Genomic DNA, 24,563 nt, shown 5'->3' on the forward strand with positions numbered 1-24,563 from the left:
ACTTAATTTCCTCTGCGGCAGCTAACACAATATACGAGGTTAACACATCCAGCCCATCTCACAGTGCTGTATGCTGCACAAACTAAACGTGCCACACACACGTTTTACCTGGTAAGATATTTTTTAAGACAAGATAATAAGCGCTTAAACTATTCATTTTTACTACAATTTCATTACTTTACAAACATTTCAGAATTGTGACCCATAGCTAGTTACAAGCAAAAAAGAGAGGCACGTAAAAATCCAAATGTTAGACATACGTGTTAAAGTATGTTTTGTTTATGTGTCATGTTGATTTATTGTAGAAAATTAAAGTCCTGTTTACAGAAATTTTTTAATCAGTCGCAGTTGCGCAAAGTAGTCTTTGCATGTTAAGCGCACTGCTGCACAGTGGTGTAAATTAGTCTGTTTGAAAGATTGCTATGAAAAATATGACCAGTATGATCTGGAATAGCTTTTTCATATTGTACAGCTCAACTCCATGCATGGTTAATAAACAATTTAGAGCACACAGCTCCCCAGTGTGAAATTATTCAACCACAGCAATTCATTTATGGACTTCCTCTAAGGCTTCAAATCAGCCTAATGCACAGGCACACAAACATTAACTCCTCTCTGCTGGTAGTGCAGGTTTTATATATGAATAGCAGAGGCTCTTTCTCGCTTAACACAGAGCTCCGTCTGTGTGGTTGAGATGGTGTACATCTGCGGTCAAACAGGTGAATCCAACCTTGTGTGAGCCCAGAAATGAGACAAGGAGGAGGAAAGTGCAGAGGGGAAAATAGAAAAAGACTGAGTGAAAAGACAGAGGGGTAATTGGAGGGGCAGTGGAGGCTGAGGGGGAGAGGGAGGATAGGAGGGGAGGCTGCCCTGGTGCTCACATTGGTAGTTTTGACTAATCACCTGCAGCTGAAGCTGTGACACCGTACAGGATGGGATTTTTCCTGCAGTCTTTATGCATCACAAACAGCAAAGTGGGGGTGGCGGTTGTTGTCTCGAGGTCAGACTGAAGATATCACCTTCAAGACTCCAAAGTTAGTATAATTAACTATAGTTTATTTTCCTTTTAAATCTGTTGGATACTAGTGTGAATAGAAAAGAAATCCCACATTGTCTGTTCTTAAAGGTGGAGTAAGTGATTCTGAAGAAATCCAAAAACCATGACAAGTGCTTTGATATAGAGCAAATAACGACATAGCAAGTAATGTAATTCACTGAATTTGACAGAAAGACACATCTTTAACCGGATTATAATTGCTTACACCAACCTTTTAGTTGAAATGTTGTTAAAAGACGTAGCTCTGCTTGCTATCAGAAAGTGACTGGAAAGGACCCCAATTCATAAACAGAAAGGAAATCACTACAAAATTGTTCACGCTTTCGTTCGCCCTTATGTGCTTGGAGCTTAAGCGGATGAATGTTTAAGATGCTCCTGTCATTTGTTTAATCCATCGAAAATAAAATACTTGACGTATTATAACGCTCATCTGCATCGCATCTACAGTGTAGAGACTGAACTGCTAACGTACTGCAGCCTGTGTGGAAACATACTTTTATTTTACGATGGAAATAAACAGCCTTGAATCAAACTGACATTAATACACGTTTTATAAATATTTGTCATCGTCGTTAATCTTCGCCTTTTCGTGTTTTATCTCCCGTGTCCCCCTCTCCCATCACTCAATCCCTGTTTCCTTCCTTCCTGCCTCCTGTTCTCCACCTGCTGCAGGAGTTTGATCCTGAGGAGTTCTACCATTTGTTGGAAGCAGCAGAGGGCCATGCCAAGGAGGGCCAGGGCATCAAGTCCGACATCCCCCGATACATCATCAGCCAGCTGGGCCTCACCAGGGACCCCCTGGAGGGTAAAACCGTCTCAAAATCAGTTGTTATTGTATTTATTTAGCATGTAGTGAGACCATATTGAAAACGATTTCTCCTTGCCATGTTATTTTCTCGATATCTCCCCTGGCTCAGTTCGGTATCTGAATCTTATGTCTCTCTGTAGAAATGGCCCAGCTGAGCAGCTACGACAGCGGGAACCCAGAGACCCCAGAGACTGATGACTCAGTGGATGTGAGTATATATTTCATTCTCATTATTATAACATTTATTTGGTGGGAAGTCTGACAGCAAAAATTGAATTAAACACTTTCTGAAAAAGGAAATTATATAAATGTTGATTTTATTTTTAATGAACACACTTTTCATTTCGTATACTTATCTATATAATTTCCTTTTTTGAAAATATGAATCACCAAAAAGAATGCGCCTAAGTTAGTGCATAAAGAAATAAAGTTGTGCCTTCTGTGGGCTTCAGAGTCGAGGCACCACAGTCCCAGCAGCTCCACCGCAGACTAAAACCAAACCACCTCGAGAGGAAGACTTTGAAAACATCAAACTCATCAGTAACGGAGCTTACGGGTGAGACAGCATCATTTTTAATATTCTAATATTAATACATAATTGCTGTTTCACTAAATAACACAAATAAGTATCTGAAGCTGATTGATGGAGAATTGTTACGACTGAAACCTCTGATCATCTTTCTCGTCCTGTGTAGCGCTGTGTTTCTGGTGCGTCACAAGGAGACCCGTCAGCGTTTCGCCATGAAGAAGATCAACAAGCAGAACCTGATCCTGAGGAACCAGATCCAACAGGCCTTTGTTGAGCGAGACATCTTGACGTTTGCTGAGAACCCGTTTGTAGTATCCATGTTCTGTTCTTTTGAGACCAGGAGACACCTCTGCATGGTGATGGAGTACGTAGAGGGTAAGATAATTATGACTATAGTTATAGTGTATTATTAGTAGTAGTGGTTGTTTTGTGTTTAATGTCGTGACTGTCCTCTGCAGGCGGAGACTGCGCCACGCTGCTGAAGAATATTGGAGCTTTGCCGGTCGATATGGCTCGTATGTACTTTGCAGAGACCGTCCTCGCGTTAGAGTATCTTCACAATTATGGCATCGTACACAGAGACCTCAAACCTGACAAGTAAGACACAAACAAACACACAGTCATATTTATTCTTCACCTAAAAAAATATATATATATTTGGGCGGCACGGTGGTCCTCAGCAAGAAGGTCGCGGGTTCAAACCCCGGTTGTCCCGGCCTTTCTGTGTGGAGTTTGCATGTTCTCCCCGTGTCTGCGTGGGCTTCCTCCGGGTGCTCCGGTTTCCCCCACCACCAAAAACATGTCAGGTTCTCCAGTCAGTGCAATTGACCAGTCACTGATAAAGATCTGGAGTTGGTCCCCGGGCGCTGCCCAGCGGCTGCCCACTGCTCCCTTGAGGGATGGGTTAAATGGAGAGGATGAATTTCGCAATGTGTATGTGACAATAAAGTATCTTCTTCTTCTGCTTGCTTATTTCCACTTAAATGCATACCATGATTTTATATTTACTAGGGGTGTGGAAAAGAATTGATTTTTAGATGCATCGATTCACAAATTTCAATAATCGATTATTTAGAGGTTAATTGATAACGTAATGTTGACAGAACGAAAAGGGCGGAACTCGGAAATGCAGAAGTGCAGCCGGACCGTCTGTGGCGTGCCACAACAGAGACGTGCGGTTCTCCTTGTTCGGCACAGACAGGCAGTTGTTGATTGAGTGACTGCTGCTACTAAACTTTCACATGATCAATAAAATCAATGTGCAACTAACGTTAATGACTTTCACCCGCACACTGTGCAGCACGGTAGCACTTAGCTAGCGTCCTCTATTCATTCAAGGACAGCCTCACATATTATCACAGAGTAGTGGACGTTTTTCTATAAGGAATCTGTATTCGGGCTCAAACCTTTCATTTTCTCTCCTGCAGTCTTCTCATCACGTCCATGGGACACATTAAGCTGACAGACTTCGGCCTCTCAAAGATCGGTTTGATGAGTTTGACCACAAACCTGTATGAAGGACACATAGAGAAAGACACCAGAGAGTTCCTCGATAAACAGGTACCAGCTCATGTGTTCTTCTTTTTTTGTGCCCCAAAATGAAAGAATTTGCTGCAGCTTTTTATCAACATGGTGCTAAATGGGTTTTTTATTTTGCTATAAAACTTGCAGCTATTTAAAAAATGATAATAATAGCCTGTGCTGTAAGTTAAATGCACCTCTGTAACGTTTTCCTCCTTGGTGTGATTTCTTTGCAGAAAATTGTGCGTATTACATAAAATAGCAAGATCCTGTAAATATCTTAGGGATTAGTTGAATTTAACTCGAAGCCTGCGACTGTCTCAAGCTGATTTTCTGCGCCTTGATGCCTCTTCAGGTGTGTGGCACTCCAGAGTACATCGCCCCGGAGGTGATCCTGCGCCAGGGTTACGGGAAGCCGGTGGACTGGTGGGCTATGGGAGTCATCCTGTATGAGTTCCTGGTGGGCTGTGCTCCCTTTTTCGGAGACACACCAGAGGAACTGTTTGGTCAGGTCATCAGTGGTGAGTAACCTTCAGCTGCAATTTCACAACAAATCTGGTTTTTGTTTATAAAGTATTTTACTCACTAGCATCATTTTAGAGCAACACCAGTAGACTGCTACTACATAGCCATAGGTAATCAGACAACAGGGCACGATCACATCAGAATTTACAACAAAGAAAATCCAGAGACTCCGAACTAAAAGAAGCCGATCAAGCTCTGCTGGAGTTTAAAGAGGTGGTATTATGCTTTGTGGCTTTTTCCCTCTCCTTAATTGCGTTATAAACCTTTTTTGTGCATGTAATAGTAATTTGCAAAGTGAAAAAGCCCAAAGTCCAGCCCAAAGGGAGTTCCCATCTCCCACAGAAAGCTCTGCTCTGAACTGCCTGAAAACAGCTCGTTTGTAGTCCAGCCGCTTCGTGTCATAACGCTCGCCAAGCGGCTAGTCCGACACGCCCTCAAAAACAGCGGTGGAAAAACAGCGAGCTGCAGCACACAGCTCTCCTCTCCTTTCCAAACACTAGCTACCCTCCAGGCAGTCAGTGGACATAAAGTTGTTCCTGTGATGTAGAGACAGAGCTCAGTTAAAACTTTATGGATACAGATTAATAACTCACCGCTCTGAAACTCTCGCTCCAGTCCATGTTGCCAAGCTGGTCGGCAACACGTACAGCTGAACCCGAGCTGTTAACCGGCTTCTCGCTGACCCGCCCTTCTCTGCTTCTGATTGGCTAGTAGTCCTTTACTAGGAACTGTGCATGTGCAACTCCCAACAAAGATCATTTAGAGATAAGATGTATCACTCCATAGCTAAAACGAAGCCTTCAACACAGGCTGAAAAGAGGAGCTGTAGTAATGGGCAGGATGACAAAAATATGGTGTTTGTTTTTTTTTAAATTAAACCATGTAAACCTGTTCAGGTGCAACCTCTAAATAATATTTTGAACCTGAAAATGAGCATAATACCACCTCTTTAAACTGCTCCACAAAAGAATGGTCTGCAGTCAGTGAGTCAAGTGACAGGAGTCGATAAGTAGAAATATGTTACTGGTAATGTAGCATGTTAACTTGCCTCTACCTCGGCAAGTACTCACTACGTCAGGGCCACTTATGTCAAGAAGATGTACAAATAATTTTTCCAGTGTGATTGGGGTACTCAGTTGCCCAGAATGATGTGTGAGGAGTGACGGAATGAATAACGGGATAGGAATCAACAGATAAACCTTTTCTGCTTGACAAATTAAGATTGTTATGTGTTTCTGTAAAGTCTATCAATTTAACAACTCAGTATTATTCAACTCATATAGCCAGAAAAAGACGTAGAGGTAGACCTAAACAAATCTGATCTAAACTGCTTAGTTTCAAGATTAAGTTACAAAATGCATCCAAATTGCCCATAACAATTACTTAAAAGTCCATTTACATTTACGCACAGTAAGTCTATGTGAAAACAGGAAGCATCGCTCTCGATGTACATGCACAGAACAAACATATTCTAAAAAGCTCAGTAATAAACAGACTACAATGTACTGTACACACATACCATAAACAAAGACAACAACAACGCTCTTGATTTACATACACAGAACAAACATATTCAAAAAAGCTCAGTAAAAAACAGACTACAATGTACTGTACACACATACCATAAACAAAGACAACAACATCGCTCTTGATTTACATACGCAGAACAAACATATTCAAAAAAGCTCAGTAATAAACAGACTACAATGTACTGTACACACATACCATAAACAAAGACAACAACATCGCTCTTGATTTACATACACAGAACAAACATATTCAAAAAAGCTCAGTAAAAAACATATTACAATGTACTGTACACACATACCATAAACAAACACAACAACATTTGTAGACAAGACAATAGTGTAATGGTCAATTAGCAGAAAGCTAGTATTTGATTAGTTTTCAGGACAGACACAACAAGAGTTTTCTGAAACATACTGACTCTGTGCTGAACACATACAGTATACACTGCAGGAAGGTTGGGTTTGCAGGTTGGGCAAAGGTAAATGTATTCATATAATATGTATGAAATGCTTAAAAATGGATGTTGTCTAGTTCCTGTTCTACACTGAAAATGTTGTAACAGTAGGTATTTCATTGTGAATGTTTAATGTCTGAGCCCGAGGGCTTCCAGGCCAAGGGCCTTGCAGCAGACTTGATAAAAACATCAGAAATGGACAGCAGAGGAGCACAGACTTGACTTACAGAGAGAAATAAAATCAATTGTGATTTTTCCTCTGCATGCTTTTCTCCTTTGAATTCCCTTTGATGAAAGGGCAAGTCAATGATTGTAAACCTCTATTGATCTCTGCATGTCTTTTTTATGACTGTCTGAGTCTGTCGCTCCAAATTGATGCACTGTGGTGATAAAGAACTGAGGGCCTCCTTGTGCTTTGTTCAGTATGTTTATCAGTAAGATGCATCGTGTTGGGCAGCAGATTTTTTAGTTTGAAAAACTAACAAACAGAAACTAGTTAGACTAACTGTGACAAGATTAAGCAAGGTAGACTGGTCTGATGCATACTGGAGATTTTTTCTGAATCAGTACGCCATGTGGGTATTTTTCACATACTGTATACTACATGATGGCCAAATCAGTACGTACTACTAGTACAGTTTCAAATCCAGCCAATGTGTCTGAAGAGACTTCCTGCTTAAATAAAGGTTAAATAGATAAATGATTAATGTCCATCAATGTGAACCATTTATAAGTTTTAGTACACTTCAGTTTAGAGCAGGAGTGAATTTACTTTATGGTAACTTTATGGTGTGATTTTTAGTTATGTTCTAAGTGGTTGTATTATTACACAGAAAGGTCTGGGAGGAAGGGGAAACATGAACATTTTTCAGCTTCCAATTCTGGCTGTCAAGTGTGAGCGAACCGGTGTCCATTGGATCATTTCTTATTTGTTTTCTCACTTATAAAGACAAAAAATACCGAAGCTCCGTGTGGTTACGCTGTGTTTGTATGTTGTGTTAGATGAGATCATCTGGCCAGAGGAGGATGAAGCTCTGCCTCAGGAGGCTCAGGACCTCATCTCCAAGCTGCTGAGACAGAATCCCCTGGAGAGACTGGGCACAGGTAACACACACACTCCGACTAGGGTCTTTACTCATGTAGGAAACGTTGAAAGTAGTCTTGTTCTGTTGTCTTGTGGGTTACTTTTTGAGTTTTCAAAATGAAGTTGCAACCAGACTCACCAGTGTTTGGCCCAAAGCTGGTCAGATTGAATGCTGTAGTTGCCAATGTCTGTTCTCATCTGTCTGACTCAGTTTCTTCTCTTTGTTCCTTCTCTTTTCATCCCCCCACCTTGGTCTCCACCCTCGCTGTCTTCTCCTTCTCTCCTTCATCTCCGCAGGAAGTGCCTTTGAGGTAAAGCAGCACCAGTTCTTCACAGACCTGGACTGGAACAGCCTGCTGAGGCAGAAGGCCGAGTTCATTCCCCAGCTGGAGTCTGAGGACGACACCAGTTACTTTGACAGTACGTCTCTGACTGCTCCGTCCAAATCTCTCCCTCTACTCGCTGTCAACAACATACAGCCTAATAACCACTGTGTGCGTCTCTCTCTCAGCTCGTTCTGATCGGTACCACCATGTAGACTCAGAAGAAGAAGACGACACCAATGATGAAGAACACGTGGAGATTCGACAGTTCTCCTCCTGCTCACCTCGCTTTAGCAAGGTACACCGTTTCTGCTTCAAGCTGTTTCTGAACGTAGCCTCAGACTCCATAAAACACTGTATAGAGATTTTAGTAAAATGCTACATCATTGGCCAAAGAACAAGAGTTTTCAGTTTTGTTGATTCAAATTATTTATTTGAAAAGTATATTTTTGATCGTCAAATCTGGCACATGAATATCTGACAACTTACTGTTCGCTAGTGGCCCTAAACATGGAGTCGCACGTCCAAAAAGCTTGCTGTAAAGGCTTGTGAAGTTTGTATGACATATAACGTGTTGGCGTGCAGGTGTACAGCAGTATGGAGCGCTTGTCTCTGCACGAGGAGAAGAGGACGCCTCCGCCCACCAAACGCAGCCTCAGCGAGGAGGGAAGCGATCGGATCGACAGTCTGAGCGGACTCAAGTCCAGAGATCGATCCTGGCTGGTGGGATCTCCAGAGATGTGAGTTCTTCACTTCTACAAAAATCACACAGCCACGGCCGTTCGTGTTCTTGTGTTTCTTGAAAATCAGTAAAATCTGTTTCAGTCAGTTTAACCCTGGTTAGGTTAGTGTCACTAGTCAGTTAACTGCTAATAGAGCCATAAGCATCTGTTGCTTGCGATTGTAGCTATGATGACCTGCAGTTAAATACACCTTAAGCCGTGATTCAGAGGTGTAATGATTTTGGCAGACATTTACCAACCCATGAGAAATTTGTCATTTTGTTATGGCTATGAATTGCTGTGTACTCGTTTCTCATCTCCTCTCTAACTTTACCTCGCCAGCCTGCGGAAGCGTCTGTCTGTCTCGGAGTCGTCCCACACAGAGAGCGACTCCAGCCCACCGCTGACAGTCCGCAGACGCTGCTGTTCTGCCATCATTGAGATGCCACGCTTCGCCATCTCCGCAGAGGAAGAGGGAGGCCAAGGTAACTCAGTGTTTATTCTGGTGGCCTGCAAGCTGTCGGGAGGAAACTGTCCGTCAGGTTGGCCCAGATATATATTGGACAGAATAAAAGAAAGTTGTTGAGGCTGCTTAAGATGCAGATGATCTGCACCCTAAAACTCAACATTTAAAAACAGAAATTGATGAAAGATGTTTTATTTATGCCTGTCAGAGGAAAGTAATTAGATGTGTAGAAGTAGTTGACAATAATTTCTTTGTATAAATAAATCCTTTGAAATATAAAAACTGATAATTATGAGCTGTATCACAAATCCTGACTCATACTGTTTGTCCCTCAGGTGCGGCTGGAAGTCGCAAGAGTCCCGGCCTGTTGGGTCCGAGTGCAGTGAGGGGCCCGCGCAGTGACGAGCTGCCCCTCGCCATCCCAGAGCTCCCAGTGGAGAGAGAGCTGAAACTCGATGAGTCTCCCACCACACCGAGCTCCACCTCCAGTCAACTGAGCAAAGCCACGCTCACACGTCAGTACAAACACTCCATACACGCTGTAGAGTCACAAGGATTACGCAGCAACACCAAACGAAGCTACAAATGTTGTTTTTGCTTTTAAATCGGCGGTTAAAATCAGTCTGTCATGTCAGCTTAGGTCGGGCTTAAGGCCGTTGTACAACAACAAGTCACGGTACAGCGTAACGTGCAAAGTCGATGCTTCCTCTGCACACTGCTTTACTCTTGGGTGTCATGTGACCAGAGCGTAATTTCAGCCTTTTTGACATCATGTCAAGGTGGAACGAGGGAGTTAAATGAAAATGAAATCAGTTGTGAGTTGTAAATATTCTCATCACAGTAACACTGTGGGGAAAAGATGGATTTTGTTTCAAGGCGTCTCCATGTTTTTTTTTTACAAATAAATTGCCTCTTTAGTCATTAAATTTCCTTGAGTTTTAATTGGTTTTAACAGAGGACCTTGATTCTTCCCTGCTATTTCTAGTGAAATTTATGAAATTGACATAAATTAACTTCTATGACTGCCAACTTCAAACCTTCTGCAGGATTTGTCTGAAATATGTCTTAGAAAGTATTACATGTAACTCTGGTATCTGCAGTCACTCTGGTTGTGTTAGATAATTGATTTTCTGAACTCTATTTTAAACCCACTTTTACGGACACCGATCCTGCAGCGGGTAGTTCAGGCGACGTGTGTGATCGTGCTAAGAGAGGTAACGGCGCTAACGGCGCCAGTGGAGCTGCGAAAGGTGCATCAGACAGCGACTCTCCATCGACTCCAAGAGCCATCAGCGACCTGGCGGCTCGCAGGGCTCGCCACCGGCTGCTCTCTGGAGATGCAGATAAACACACGGTGACGCAAACCTCCAGACCGCTCAACAAGGTCATCAAGTCGGCCTCTGCCACCACGCTGTCACTGATGATCCCTGCAGGTCAGTGTGTTAGGTTAGGAGCATGAGGAAGTGACATTTAATGTATATTTGCAAGATTGAGTTGATTGAGTTCTCAGCACGAAGATAATGTATTGAGTCACTCCATGTGGAAACCAACCTCAATAACACAAATGTTCATTCTTAGACCACCATGGAGCCTCTCCATTGGCCAGCCCGATGTCGCCCCACTCGCTGTCATCCAACCCGTCGTCGCGGGATTCCTCCCCGAGCCGGGACCTGTCCCCGGCCGTGAGCAGCGTAAAGCCCGCCATCGTGATCCACAGGGCGGGCAAGAAGTATGGCTTCACCCTGAGGGCCATCCGAGTATACATGGGAGACTCTGACATCTACACTGTACACCACATGGTCTGGGTGAGTCCCACAGAGAAACACTGAAGCTGACACAAATACAGCCACGTGTTCAATGTGATTATTCAACGTTTGACAAATACGTCATTTAGTTTAAGATTTTTTTTGTCCTTTTTTGCCTTAAAGAGGCTATATGTAGTTTTTCAATGAAATTACTTATTAATAAATATCATTTTCATTGCCTTGTTGTAAGTGGCCTCAAAACTCACTTATAAAGAAGCATACGCCTGTTTACTTTGTTGCTTGCATCAGCCACTATTCTGCTATAAACGTGAGGACCATGATTCAGTCCCGTGCGCGCTCGCGAGCCTCTCTCACACTACAGCGACAGCACGGCAGCAAAACACAGGCTCCACGTGGGGATCCAAAACAACAATAAGGGTTTATGTGCTGAAGCCCATCAGACCAAACAGATTCAGATGACGTCGAGTAAGAACAAAGTGAGCATTAGTAAAGCAGGAGAAACACGAAGAGAGTCACGTTAGCTCGCCGGCTAATGCCTAACTTTATCCAGTGCAACGTTGTATGGCTTTCCACATTACTTCATCAACTAACGCGGCCCATAATACTATCCTGTGCACCACTGGTTTGTTTATTATGTCAAAGTTCTGAAATGATGTAACAGTAAAAAGCAAATGTGGAGCGATTTGTTTAATAGCCTTTAGTGATACAGGCAGGGCAGCCAGCTAACGCTACATTAGCTCTGACCTGCCGCTGTTTGCTTCATAACGTTCAATTTAGATTTATTGTGGTTTTACCAATACTCTGGTCCACAGCTTCTCCACCTCATTCGCCGTAACTAACGTGACCCACATAACGTACAAGGCTGCATTAAAACGGCCACAACAACCCAGAGGAAGAGCCATCCACTAATGTCACAGTAAAGTTACTTACTGCGGTCTAACTGTCATAAAATGTGACACAATCTCGTTCCAATGTTCAGTCCAGCTCACTGACTGTTTCATTATCATGCAGTACATGTAGCTGTGCTGACATTGCTGAGCCTCCGTTGATAGTAAGTACACAGATAGCCAGTGAATGTAATGTTATCATGTAACGAGCTTAGATTAGTTCAACCTCAAGCTGATAAAAATATAACTGTAACAGGACAGTGGGAGTTCACCTGAGATTCTATGGTGCGGTTGCAGTGAACTGGGGTTCGTGTTGCTGACAGAAGATGGCAGTAAACAACAAAAGAACAGGCTTAGCTTATAGCACCTCTTCCCCTTTCTCTCCCTCCCTCACTCATTCTTTCCTCTGACCATCTCTCTCTACTCGTCCTCAGCACGTGGAGGAGGGCGGTCCGGCCCATGACGCGGGGCTGAGGGAGGGAGACCTGATCACCCACGTCAACGGAGAGCCGGTTCACGGTCTGGTTCACACTGAGGTGGTGGAGCTCATCCTGAAGGTACAGACACAAACACATAGACTACTTTTTCAGTAAAATCAAGTCTTTAATACAGATTATTGATAACAGGCCGTGCACCTCAAGGTTTTGTTTTATTAAAATTTTAAATTATATTTTAATATTTTTTATATCGCACAATGTCTTTTGGGGATGTAAAAAAAAAGTTTCCACTCCTACATAAAAAATACAACCAGATTTGTGAAGTGAACTGAAAAATTAAACATGAGAATCCACATCTCTGCTCTGTATGTCGTCCAGAGCGGAGGCAAAGTGTCTATCTCTGCCACCCCGTTTGAGAACACGTCCATCAAGGTCGGTCCTGCCCGAAAGACGAGCCACAAATCTAAGATGGCGAGACGCAACAAGAAGACCAAGACCAAGGAGGGACAGGACAGGTGGGGGCGCACACCTGTGTTATATCGAACATGTAAATGTGTGTGTTTAATGTGGGGATTCATTGAGTCACTTGTTGGTTGTGTTTCCTGTAGCAGTAAGAAGAGGACGTCTCTGTTCAGGAAGATCACCAAGCAGGCGTCTCTCCTCCACACCAGTCGCAGTTTGTCCTCTCTGAACCGCTCTCTCTCCTCTGGGGAGAGCGGCCCCGGCTCGCCCACGCACAACCTATCACCGCGGAGCCCGACGCAGGGCTACAGGTCCACGCCAGACTCCGCCCACTCAGGTGAGAGACACTGACCTGTACTGTAATAATACCTTGTTAACATGCACACGGTGGACATCAGGGGAGAGATGACGCCATTACCTATCAAACCTATGCATGCCCATTTAGAGTGGTGAATATCCTTTAAAAAGAATCCTTCTTTTAATAAAATATATGAAATTAACATATTATTAATGTAGTTTCCTCTCTACCCCTCAGTTGGTGGAAACTCATCTCAGAGCAGCTCTCCAAGCTCCAGCACCCCAAACTCCCCGGCAAGCTCTGGCCACATCAGACCGAGCTCCCTGCACGGCCTCGCCCCGAAGCTCCAGCGCCAGTACCGCTCACCCCGACGCAAGTCTGCCGGCAACATCCCCCTCTCCCCTCTGGCCCGCACACCTTCACCCACCCCTCAGAGCAGCTCCCCGCAGCGCTCACCCTCCCCGCTGCCCAGCCACGCTCTGGCACAGTCTGCCGTGGGTCAGTCGTTCCCTGTGAAGCTCCACTCCTCCCCTCCCCTGGTGAGGCAGATATCCAGACCTAAGAGTGCGGAGCCTCCACGGTCTCCGCTCCTCAAGAGGGTGCAGTCAGCTGAGAAACTGGCCGCCTCCCTCTCTAACTCCACGTCGTCTCCCTCTGGGGTGGCAGCAGCGGGGGAGAAGAAGCTGGCGGTGGGAGCGGCTGTAGGGAATCGGAAACACAGTCTGGACATCTCGCATTCAGAGTTTAAGAAGGAGATTCTGCAGAGGGAACCGAGCCTACAGAGCCTTCAGGTATGAGTTCATCACACACCTTTGGATTGCATAAGTGTGCTTCAGGATAATAGGTTTAAATAAATTCTAATAGTGTCTCTTAATCATAGTGTCTTCAAAAGGATATATTGTGAAAATATGTAGCGTAAATGATATGTGCAGTGGTTCCCAAATGTGGATGTACTGTAGGCCACCCTGGAGGACACACAGAGGCATTGCAGGGGGAGTTCGCCTGTCCAGGATAAAAATGTGCTCTTCAGTAGAACTACATATCTGAATTAATCGGTTTCATTTGCAAACAATAAATAAACACAGCTACACCAAGTCATTTGTTATTCTGGCAGAATGCAAGTCTCAGTATGAAAGCCACCTTACTACATATTGTTTCATGGATATTCTGTGTCTTATTCTTCTCTGACTTTCAGGAGTCAGCCAGCGAGGGTCTGCTGTCCTCAGCAGGACGCGGCGTGGAGAAGGGCAGCCTGCAAAAACACTCCTCCTCGTCCAGGAAGTTAGGGCGTCAGGAAGGGGACGGCTCCCTCAGCGCTGTGTCTGGCTCGCTGGGCCTGGCCCCCGGGAAAAGCAAGCTGAAGGACAAACTGTCCGCCATCCGGCAGGACAGGGCCGAGCGGAGGGAGTCGCTACAGAAGCAAGACGCCATCCATGAGGTCGATTCATCTGAGGACGAGACAGACGAGGGCTCGGAGGACAGTCAGGAAGGACGCAGGGGGACAACCTTTACCCCTCCTCCCCTTCTGAGGCCCACCACTGTGAGAACGGGCCCTGGAGGCACGCTGCCGTCCCTCTGCCTCTCCCCCTGCACCCCTCATGCCACATTCACCCACACAGGGCCCTCGCAGGTAGGCAGGCCCACTCCCTCGAACACCCTCCCCCCCGTCAAAGAGACGAAACCCGGTCAGAGCACCTCCTCTCCGGTAGTGAAAGACCCAAAGACGGCCTCATCCACAGAAGACAGTGCAAGACAAGAGAGAAAGGTTCTGGGGCCAAGCGGTGCCACAAAACCCACTGAGGGCCCCCTTCCCTTCTCCACCCCGGGCAGTGCATTCATCTCAGTCGGCAAGGACACTTTCCTCAAGCCAACTCCTCCACAAGACTCAAAGAGTCTCAGGGGGAAGACTGCACCTTCAGAGCCCATTGCAGAGGACCAAACCCTGGACAGCCCCAGAACCACAGTCCCCTCGAGCACGACCACTACAAATTCTCCCAACTGCACAACCACCACCAAAACCACCGACTCCAGATCTTCCACCGTTACTACAGACTGCCAAAGCGCTGACAGCCAAGAGACGCCCCGCACCTCCTGCTCCTCTCCGGGCATCCCCAAGGAGAAGAAGGAGGCTGACAATCGGAGACTTTGCGCTGCGGCTGCTAATGTAAGTCTGAGTGCGTCCACGTCTCGCTCCAGTTCCAGCTCCAGCTCCCCAGTGCTGGCCCCTGAGAGTGGTGTGGAAAAAGTTGTGTCCCAGCTTGCAACGGTTGCTAAGAGTGTTTTGGGCCCCGTCAAACTCGGCACCACTGCAGACAAGAGCCAGAAGGACCAGAAACCTTCTAGACGTGGCACCACGGAAATCCCACCAACTGAACCCCTCTCATTTCCCTCTAAACAGCTCCCAACCCCTCAGACACCTCAGCGGGTCTCCTCCCTGGCCACCTCGGCCAAATCCTCAACTCAGAAAAACTTCACAGCCCAGCCGCCATCATCCTGCAAGGGCGTCCAAGAAAGGCCCACGTCAGCGTCTGAGATTAGGGAGAACGCTGCCGTGTCCCCACCTGCACAGCGGCTGGGTGCAGCAGCCGCTCCGCCTGCCGTCAGCACAGTCCCCAGCTCCTCTGCTGCATCTGAGCCACAGCGCAAGAGGTCCGAACCAACGACGACCACTGCCGCCGCCGCCGTGTCCACCTCCTCGCAGCAAGACAAAGCAACCAGCAAGAAGACGTAGCAGCAACACGCAAAGAACCAGAACAAAATGTACAGATCAGAACCACTCAGTGCTGGCTTGAGGTTTTAAAACTCACACAAACTGCATGTTTGGAAGAAAACATATTAGTAACTTTGCACTAATCAGAGAGTTTGACTTTCAAAGCGAAGCAAAGGTGTAGAGGAGGACAAAGAGCTTTCAGACGCAGAGATAGATGTGGTAGTCCTAGTTCCATTCCAGCTGTTCTGAGCTCTTAATGTTCATGTGAGTTATTTTGGTGTCCTGTCTTTGGTTACTTCTTTCAGGCTAAATTCCACGAGGCGTTCTCTTTCTGCAAACATGTACGGGGCTAGAAGTAAAGAGCTCAGTGGTCCATGCACATACAATTGTAAAATGTAGACACATTACACACACCTTACCCGTACAGGATCTTCCTGTGCTGCCTCATTTCTTTTCATCTTGATGTTTGGCTTGGCCTACACGCATGACCGATCAGGACGTGTCTTACGGAAACGCACTCTTTTCCTCGTCCCATCCCTCCTTGCCCAACGATGTACCCAGCTATGACTGGGAAAAGATTGTATCTCAGCAATAAAGTGCAGCGTATGTTTAGCAATCTGTGTAAATACATTACAGTGTTTATAATAGGACTAAATCTGCACGGTCATTGTACACTCAGCACCCAGCTGACTAGATCAAATTACCTTCTCCTCTCGCTGTAGTCCCTGCTGACCCGACACTGCACACAGTGTGTAGTAGGGTAAATGTATTCCCCGAGCACAGACTCCAGGCGTGGTGTAGCGATGTAAAGAGATTCCTGGTAGCGTCGGTGCTGAATTAGATTAGTATTTGTGCCGATTTACCAAGTCTGCACTTGAACTTTGACTGAATCTACAGTTTTAACCCCAAACTCCAAACAACTCGCCTCACTCCTCCATACGTAGCTGTATATTAAAGGTTTATTGTGCTGCAACATGAATGAATACTTGCTTTCCATTTTGCAAAGCACACCATACTTTGTCCTAACATTTTTTTGCAAGTTCCAGGCATTCATTTCTACAAACTAGCACAGATAGTTACTGTAGCTTATCCATTAAAATGAACACCTTGAGCAAACCTTCCCAGATCTGTTTCAGGTTTTAAATGTCTCCAAGTTGATTTTTTTAAACATTTGGAAAGCATTGACTGACTGGAAGGTAGGAAAAGTTTACATGTACACCAGCATGTGACCGTTCATCTAAGACGCTATAAGCTTGGGTTTCTAAACTAAAAGTACTCGCTTATTTTTATTAGCTAAGGGCATCGCTAACCATTGCTTTCAATGGACAGACATATGTTGCTTGTGGCATTTTATACACGGAGTACAAAAACAGTGAGTCGACACACCTTACCAGTGTTTTATTTCCGAACCCATACAGAAAACAAGCCAGTACATACCTGATTTTATAGGCTGAAACTGTCATTAAGCTGAAGCATCCAAACTGAGCATGCTCAGACTGACTGTGGTTATTTAAAAATAAAACACTGTTCTGTTGGACCACCGCCTTTTTATTTCTAGCCCCAATCAGCCACTAAAAGGCTGCCGTAGTTTTATTTGTTATCTGGACCAACTTGCTGTGTTCTTTGCCTCCAATCCTGTGAAGTCATCAGACTCTACTTTGTGTATGTGTGCGTGAGGGAGAGAGTGTTTAATTTGTGCATGGTTATCTGTGTGTGTGTGTGTGTGTGTGTGTGTATATATATAAGAATATTTAAAGTTCTGTTGTGCATCTGTTTTTATACCCTGAGTGTGTTTGCGTGGGTGTTTTAGGATTATCTGGCTGAGCTCTTTACGTGTCTGTGTTGGGCGTCGAGCTTTGCACAACTTTTATCTCATTTGTCCAGTGAAAAACACAAAAAATCACTAAAAGGAAAGCTGGTCGAGATGTTTGACTGGTGTGTTTGGGGTTGGTGCTCGATTCTAGTATAGCTCCAGTAGGTAAAAACAAAGTCAGTCTCTTTAAATCCATCCTCATGTTTTGGGGGGGTTTTATTTGTTTTTTTTTCCTAAGTATACCACCTTTAATTTCTTTTGTTTTGTCCTGATCACACCCCTGATTCTTACTGTACATCTGCAAAAAACTGTTTGCAGATTGTTTTTTTTTTTCTTTTTTTTTGTTAACATTTTTAAGAAAACCACCTTTCAAAATCGACTGACTTTGAAAGCACACGAGTCCAGTCGTGTCGTACGTTTGAACGTTTCCTGCTCCTGTGTCTCTGAAGAGCAGGATGTTCCTCTCATGAGTTTCAGATGAACTAAACCTCATCCAGTGTCTTTACTGGGCTTGTGTCACTGTTGGAGAGACAACAGAGTTCTCCGATTTCAGTTTAAAGGACACTGTTAAACTGACTGTAGCCATCTCTGCATTATGTTTACATGTTCTTGTTTTGTTTTTGTTTGTTTGTTTTTTTTGTCAATGGAAATTGTTGCCTGTAGCAATCAAACCTCCTCTGACAGGCTGTGATAATTACCAACAACTTGTCCACATGTGTAGGTGACTCCTGATCATAACGTGGTGTGTGAGTATTTAGCTGTGCGATGAAGGAGGTCTCCTGTGATGGAGGACGTTTTAGAAAGGAGGGAAATTCAGCGCACATATGTCAAAATCATCTCCGCTCTTGTGCACGTCGTGCTTGTCGTCTCGTGGCAGTGCAGAAGGGTGTTAGCAGATGTGTCTGTGGAACAGATCAGTGGCATTTGGGACTTGTGGAGATGAAGCAGATCCCGTCGTTTGAGCTGTTGACCTCTCAAGATTTATCTGCAGCGTGCTTTGGCCAGGAAGTTGATGACTAATGAGTTTAAAACTGCTTCTGTCTTTGGTGGCGTAGACCAACCACATTGGATGTTATTCATTTACACAACCCAAGCGTCTTGACTCTTAGCGTGAGGTTACTGACTCACTTTTGTCAAGCTGCTCAGAAACAAACGAGGTCAAGGTGGCCCCAAAAAACGGTCAGGTCAGATTTGAGAGCGAGCACGGACAGATTAGAAAGCACAGAGGACGTTTTAGAGCAGAGCATCTATAAAGATCTGAGCCCACAAGACAAGTTCTGTCTGTAGATTTGAGTGAGTTGTTCCAGGGTGGTCATATACCTGGATTATCTAATCTTATCTGTTAGTTAGCTTCCACGCTTCTTGCTCTCAGTTCGTAAACTGTTATTGGCTTCAATCTAAAAATGAAGTATTTTCCTGTTAAACTCTTCCAGCTAAATATCAACAATGAGCTTCATTCGCTTTTTCATAGATTTAAAAGACTTCAGCTGTGAAAGAGAGATTATGATACCTACTGTGCTTACATGCTGAAAATCTGAGAGAAGATTTCAAACTGGTGACTCTCAAAATCAGGATTTTGTACTTAAAGCTAGAACTAAAACTCGAGCAGGGCTAATATTAGGAAATGTCAGTGCAGAAATGCCAAAGATATCTATATAATTTAGAAATCCTGTTGAACTCTAATCGAAATGTGTTTTTTTGCTTAATGATTTGTCCCTGTGTGCTCTCGAATCCTGACTAATTGATTATAGGCGGGTTAATTAAATCCAGCCTGTAAATATCTTCCACATCCGTAGGAGTTCTGATCTGCGCTTGAATCTCTTCAGGCCGCCAGCTTCTATTTTACCTCCTTATTAAGCGCCTGCTGTCGTCATCAGCTGGAGTTGTGATTCTCTGTATGTAAGTTTGAACCTGTGTGCGTTTGTGTGTAGTCATGCACAATCCAGTCCATCTGCTCTCAGCTGGTCGTCCTATTAGCGCTACATGGACAGCTGCCTCGCACAAACATTCAGATCAATACTAGTGCCATCTAATGTAGGGGTGCCAGTTTCCCCATCTCCACTGGCTGTGTGAACACACACACACCTTCTCCCGTGTGGGAAGATGATGGTCCAGCCATCTGCTGGAGACTGAAGTAAGTGTCAAGTTCCCTGGTGGAGTCATTAATCTCAAGCCCTGAGCCTTTTGGCCAACACAAATACCACCCAGGCTCCTCTGTCCTGTCCCGGGCCGGTCGGTTCAGCAGTTACACTCTGTTAGCAGTTTGTTCGACCTCCAGCCTGTGTTTACCCATCATGCACCTCTGCTGCTCTGCGGCAGAGCCCCACAAACCAGACCCACCGCTACGGACGTTCATTAAACAGCTGAGAGTCGACAAGTCAAACTGTAATCAGTCTGAAAGTAGGGATTTGAGACCGTGTGTGTTACCACTTTTAAGCGAGCGCTTAAAAGCGCTTACTCGTTATGGCCTTTAAATATTTTCAACACCAGGGTCAATTCAATACCTGCGTTTTGGTCCAGATATCCCAATGCCTTTTTGTTTTGAAAAATTACTTTGAGAAATATAAACTTTTTTTTTTTTGACACTCACCAAAGATGCTGAAGTTCTCGAATGTACACAGTAAAGCATCTCTATCTCAATTTTTTCTTTAAAATCAGGAAACATCTGAGAAAAAAATAATTACTCAAGGTCCGAAATCTAACATGACGGTTCAGTTAAGTTTGACAGTTTAAAATACTTAATCCCAGAGACACGTTTCACCCTATCAAGGGCTCTGAATTTTGCAGAAAAGCGTGCAGACAAATCTTCGTCTCCTTCGATTTATTACATCTCTTCTTTTTTTATTTGTTGTTGTTTTGACCTTGATTAACTTCCATACTTATTGGTGAGCCTTGTTGAAGCCAAAACTTCCAAGTAATTGGCCTGTAATGTTTTCAAAAGCACATTATTTGCCACAAGAGCTGCAGGAAACTTTGAGCAGATTTCCGAACATTAAGACTCTTTCTGTTAGATAAAATTACATCTGTCGTCTGTTTTCAAGCTGTAGTTTTGAGCGTTGACCATGTAGGATTTGAAGCATTTAAAAGTTGTCTTGTGCTGATGGTTCTGTCCCTGCCTGTCTTGACTTCCAGCTTTATGGATGAATCAGTTGTGGTGTTGCAAGTTTTGGCACTAATGAGCTTCCGTACACCTCTGACTCTGGCATGTAGGGGAACCAGCTTTGTCTGTGAGGCACATAGTTGATTCAAACATGAGACTTTGGGTATGACGAGGTACGAGGATGAAGCCTTATTACCACTAACACACACACACACACACACACCATTACATGAGATTCAGTTGATGTTTTAATGTGCAGTCCGTTAAGCTTGTATCTGTGTCTGAGGAGGTCGTTTCTGCTCGGTTGAGCAGCAAAAAAAAGAAAACATTTTTATGAACTTGCCTCTTGCAGACGAGGGCAGTATTTTCAAGCTTTTGTGTTTGTCTTTAAACAGTGATGAAGACGAGGAGGAAGACGCAGCAGTGCTCCGTAAAAGCTTGAGAAAGACATAAAGAGGGAGGGAAAAAACATTGCTAGAGTAAAACCAGTGCAATATCTTTTTATTTTTTATCGTGGTAAAAGCATGTTGTTGTCAATCCTACCTTACAACAATAATAAAGTTTTTTTTATGTACACTTTGGTTTTAAAGTGTCTTGATTGTGTTATTTTTTTTCACTCAGCTTTATCACCAGCTTTTACGTGGCACATCATGCTTTTTACATTAAGGCAGCACTTTTGGTTTTCCGCCGCTGAACTCACATAAAGTCAGAAACAATAAACGGTAAGTGGCCCCAGGTTTAAACCATGCCTCAGGCTGCTGCCACACTGCAAAAAAATCTCTGTCCTATCAAGTCATTTTTATTGGTAATAGAGTCGTATCACAACTTTGGTCCTATTTTCATCACTATCACTATTACTGTTAATAGTAAGAATGACTCTTCATGTAAATTAGCTGAGATCCAGGACACCACTAAAAAGATGTCACACTACAAGAAATAAAATGTGTAAAATATTTGTCCTTGTTTCCAAAGCAAATCAGTGGGGGTTTTTTTTTTTGTATTTTCTAAAATTCTGGAGTAATTTACTCATTTTTGAAAGCTCTTCTGTTTCCTGTTGCTGTTTAACATTATCTTCTCCAAATCAGGGTTGAAGTGAGCTAACTTCTGCTTTTTGTGGCTGATGTGGCACAGAAACGAGGCTAAATGTGGGGCAGTAGAGTAGAAAGGAGGTTGTGCATCAGCACTAAGTTGGCAGGGACACAGACGGTGTCTCGGTAAACGATGCATAACTGTTCCTGCACCAACGCTCCAGTAAAGCAGCATTTTTTTCACCCTCCATCAGCACATTTTAATGGCTGTACTTTGGTGAAATGTGTGTCTTGTGCATGCTACAGGCACACATTCTGCGACGCTATGTAGGTTTTACTGAGTTTCACCGCATGGCGGTATGAGTTTAAATGTACCCTGTGTAGTTTTCATGTAAACAAAGTAATGCTTACATTCACTCGCACAGTAGAACACTTTGTGATTATCTCTGAGGCCTATCAAACGTGTTGAATATATTTTTCCACATAACAGTCCCAATAAAAACTGTCTCCAGTGTTTTCTCTGGATTATCCATTCACCTCCATCGTATTTGGTTGGAGGCAGAAATCTCTGACCGTTATCTCAAAGCCTGGACAAATAAAACCTACAAGCTACAAGAAAAAGAGAAAAGATTTGAATCCTTGTAACAAAGGATACAAAATGTGTCCATACAGATAGATAAATACATTAAATATACAAATAAAAATACAACAGTCATCAGGTATCTTCTGTTTCCTAAACGCAATATTTACATACACTGTGGAGTTTAATACATGCATCGAACGCCACTAAACCAACGCATTGGTATATTGTGCATAACAACTCACAAGAACATAACATTATTCATAAATGTTTTCACCAATGACAGCAGCAGCCATTCCAGGCGGTAGCGCATTGTTTACTCAGCGTTTCCCACAGGATTTTAAAAGACTGTGGTGGGTTGACCTGTGACCCTCTTGGGGTGCATGTTCCCCCGGAAGAAGAATTTGTAGGCTAAAATGAAGAGGCTATCTATGAAAAACTCTTGTAAACGATGTTTTGCTTTAGTAAACTATTCGATCATAAACCCATTGTAGAGCTATAAACGGTGAAAAAGTCAACAAATTTATTTAATGTTTTTCCAGCAGCCCTAAATCAAAGAATAGAAAATAGAATAAGAAATTTCCCTAATATTTAATTGTTGTAATCTTTTACTTTTAATGTACACATGTAAAATGTTTTATACTTTCTGTGAATATAATCCAATTAATCTTATTTCCATCCTGTACAGACGCCTCATTTTCAAAACCGGACGTTGTCACATGTGTTTCCTCCTCGCGCTAAACTCACCAAGTCCGACCCAGTTTGATAAATAATGTTGTCTGTGGTTCTCGTCCGGCGTAACATGAAGACTTCACAGCCTCTCTTCAGGTAGGACTCTCAAACTGCAACACTTGTCTTTATAAAGAGACAAACTGACAGGATAAAGTCGCTAACCTGCCTGTCGGCTCGCTCTGCGCCGCTTCACTTTACCGTAAAGGCTTGAATACGTGTCCAAATAAAGGTGCGGCGAGCTTAATCGCCTTCTCGGAAAAGAGTGACAAACGTCACCGTAGTTACCTCAAAAGAAATGCGTCTCGAGTCGGTCGGATGCCAAAGTGTCTGAGCGTGCGAGCTCACAGCAGCGGCCACAAAACATAACGTTACAGGTCTATAATTTTATTATGAGATGTGTAAAAATATTTTTGGTTCATTTTTAAACTTTGGTGGAGCAAATTAGACCGTGGCGGCCCAACATGGTCTGGGAATTAATGGGAAACACTGGTTTGCTTCGTGTATTTTTCCGACGCCCCTTGACCTCTTGGCAAGCAAACCAGCTGTTTGAGCCAGTAACAATATGCCCCCTGCTGTCTAAAGTCAACACCTGCAGAAGATTGTATTTGCAGAGGTTTATGTCCTTTTATTACCTCGTTACATATATTTATATTTAACCTGAAATAAGAAAATCAGGCTTTCAGTTTCATTTCAGACTGAAACAACTTAAGGTATTTAGAGACTTTTTTTTTTTTTACAGTGTATTATAACTTTTTGTTCTCTGAAGGGAACAGCAGCATTTTCCTCTCAAACTGATTTCTTCAGTTCTTTCATCTTATAAATGTGATGTTAAATTGCACCCCCGCCTCTCCCCACCCCCATTCATGCCAAGCATTTGATTCTTGCTCATTTGTTTTCATCACGTTCTGGTGTTCTTCCTGAGACTGGAGGTGGGCAGAAAAGTGGCAGTAAATTATCTGTAAACTCATTTTCCCTGCAGTTCTGCGTCTTATCAGTAAAGTGGCTTCATCCTGTCAGTTAAGCTGTGTGTTGTTTTTTTTTTGTTTTTTTGCTGCACCGAGCTTCGTAATGGGGCTTCAAATGGGCCGATCAGCTACTGGATGTGTGTCCGCCGTCTCTCTCTGTCTCTGCGGGAGATTTCAGGCGTCTTAATGGTCTTGAGGGATAGCTTCAGCTGGGCTTGCAGAGCATTTACGGTGGGTAATGGCTAATCTGTGCAGCGCCGCAGGGCCGCCGCGCTTCGAGGAAGAAATGACGGTAAAATGGAGCTCCATTAAGCTTTCCTCAGAAGTACAGCTTCTTGCTAAAGCGCCTCACTCTCCTGCCAATGGACTGCTGAGGTCAGGGGTTGCACCACCTGATTTAAACACCACCTACTGCTGCATTCTGGGATAATTGGGCCCCTATCCCCTTCTGCCTCACCCTTCTCCTTCCCCGTCTCGATTCTTTCAATCCATCCATGCGTCCGCAGGGAGCTGTCAGAGCGAAGGGCCTCTCTCAGTCTTTACTGGCCGTCCTGAGGGGATGGAGGTACACATGGTGGTGGTGAGGAGCTCCGACAGAAGGCCAACAGCCGTCCTGCACACACACACACACACACACACACACACACACACACACACACACACACACACACACACACACACACACACACACACACACACACACACACACACACACACACACACACACACACACACACACACACACACACACACACACACCCACACA

At 44.0% G+C, this 24,563-nt stretch overlaps 1 protein-coding gene across 9 annotated transcripts in view; it reads left to right on the forward strand.

Annotated features, from left to right (window-relative positions):
* mast2 (microtubule associated serine/threonine kinase 2) overlaps positions 1 to 21,066 on the forward strand; it is a 208,362-nt gene extending 187,296 nt beyond the window's left edge. For 7 of the 9 annotated variants that reach the window (XM_046048968.1, XM_046048975.1, XM_046048974.1 and 4 more), the window contains 20 exons: positions 1,730 to 1,862; positions 2,006 to 2,073; positions 2,318 to 2,421; positions 2,561 to 2,769; positions 2,853 to 2,991; positions 3,822 to 3,954; positions 4,271 to 4,436; positions 7,427 to 7,528; positions 7,806 to 7,928; positions 8,020 to 8,129; positions 8,417 to 8,571; positions 8,896 to 9,038; positions 9,355 to 9,534; positions 10,195 to 10,452; positions 10,598 to 10,824; positions 12,107 to 12,229; positions 12,488 to 12,624; positions 12,718 to 12,908; positions 13,107 to 13,660; positions 14,065 to 21,066. In XM_046048968.1, the coding sequence (XP_045904924.1) occupies positions 1,730 to 1,862; positions 2,006 to 2,073; positions 2,318 to 2,421; positions 2,561 to 2,769; positions 2,853 to 2,991; positions 3,822 to 3,954; positions 4,271 to 4,436; positions 7,427 to 7,528; positions 7,806 to 7,928; positions 8,020 to 8,129; positions 8,417 to 8,571; positions 8,896 to 9,038; positions 9,355 to 9,534; positions 10,195 to 10,452; positions 10,598 to 10,824; positions 12,107 to 12,229; positions 12,488 to 12,624; positions 12,718 to 12,908; positions 13,107 to 13,660; positions 14,065 to 15,600 (4,791 nt within the window). In that variant the 3' untranslated portion in view covers positions 15,601 to 21,066. The remainder of the gene's footprint in view (positions 1 to 1,729; positions 1,863 to 2,005; positions 2,074 to 2,317; positions 2,422 to 2,560; positions 2,770 to 2,852; positions 2,992 to 3,821; positions 3,955 to 4,270; positions 4,437 to 7,426; positions 7,529 to 7,805; positions 7,929 to 8,019; positions 8,130 to 8,416; positions 8,572 to 8,895; positions 9,039 to 9,354; positions 9,535 to 10,194; positions 10,453 to 10,597; positions 10,825 to 12,106; positions 12,230 to 12,487; positions 12,625 to 12,717; positions 12,909 to 13,106; positions 13,661 to 14,064) is intronic. The other 2 variants (XM_046048973.1, XM_046048976.1) reach the window with 1 other exon arrangement.
* The last annotated feature ends 3,497 nt before the right edge of the window (positions 21,067 to 24,563 follow it).

This window comes from Micropterus dolomieu, linkage group LG05 (genome assembly GCF_021292245.1).
Source record: "Micropterus dolomieu isolate WLL.071019.BEF.003 ecotype Adirondacks linkage group LG05, ASM2129224v1, whole genome shotgun sequence".
In the NCBI taxonomy this organism is placed as follows: domain Eukaryota; kingdom Metazoa; phylum Chordata; class Actinopteri; order Centrarchiformes; family Centrarchidae; genus Micropterus; species Micropterus dolomieu.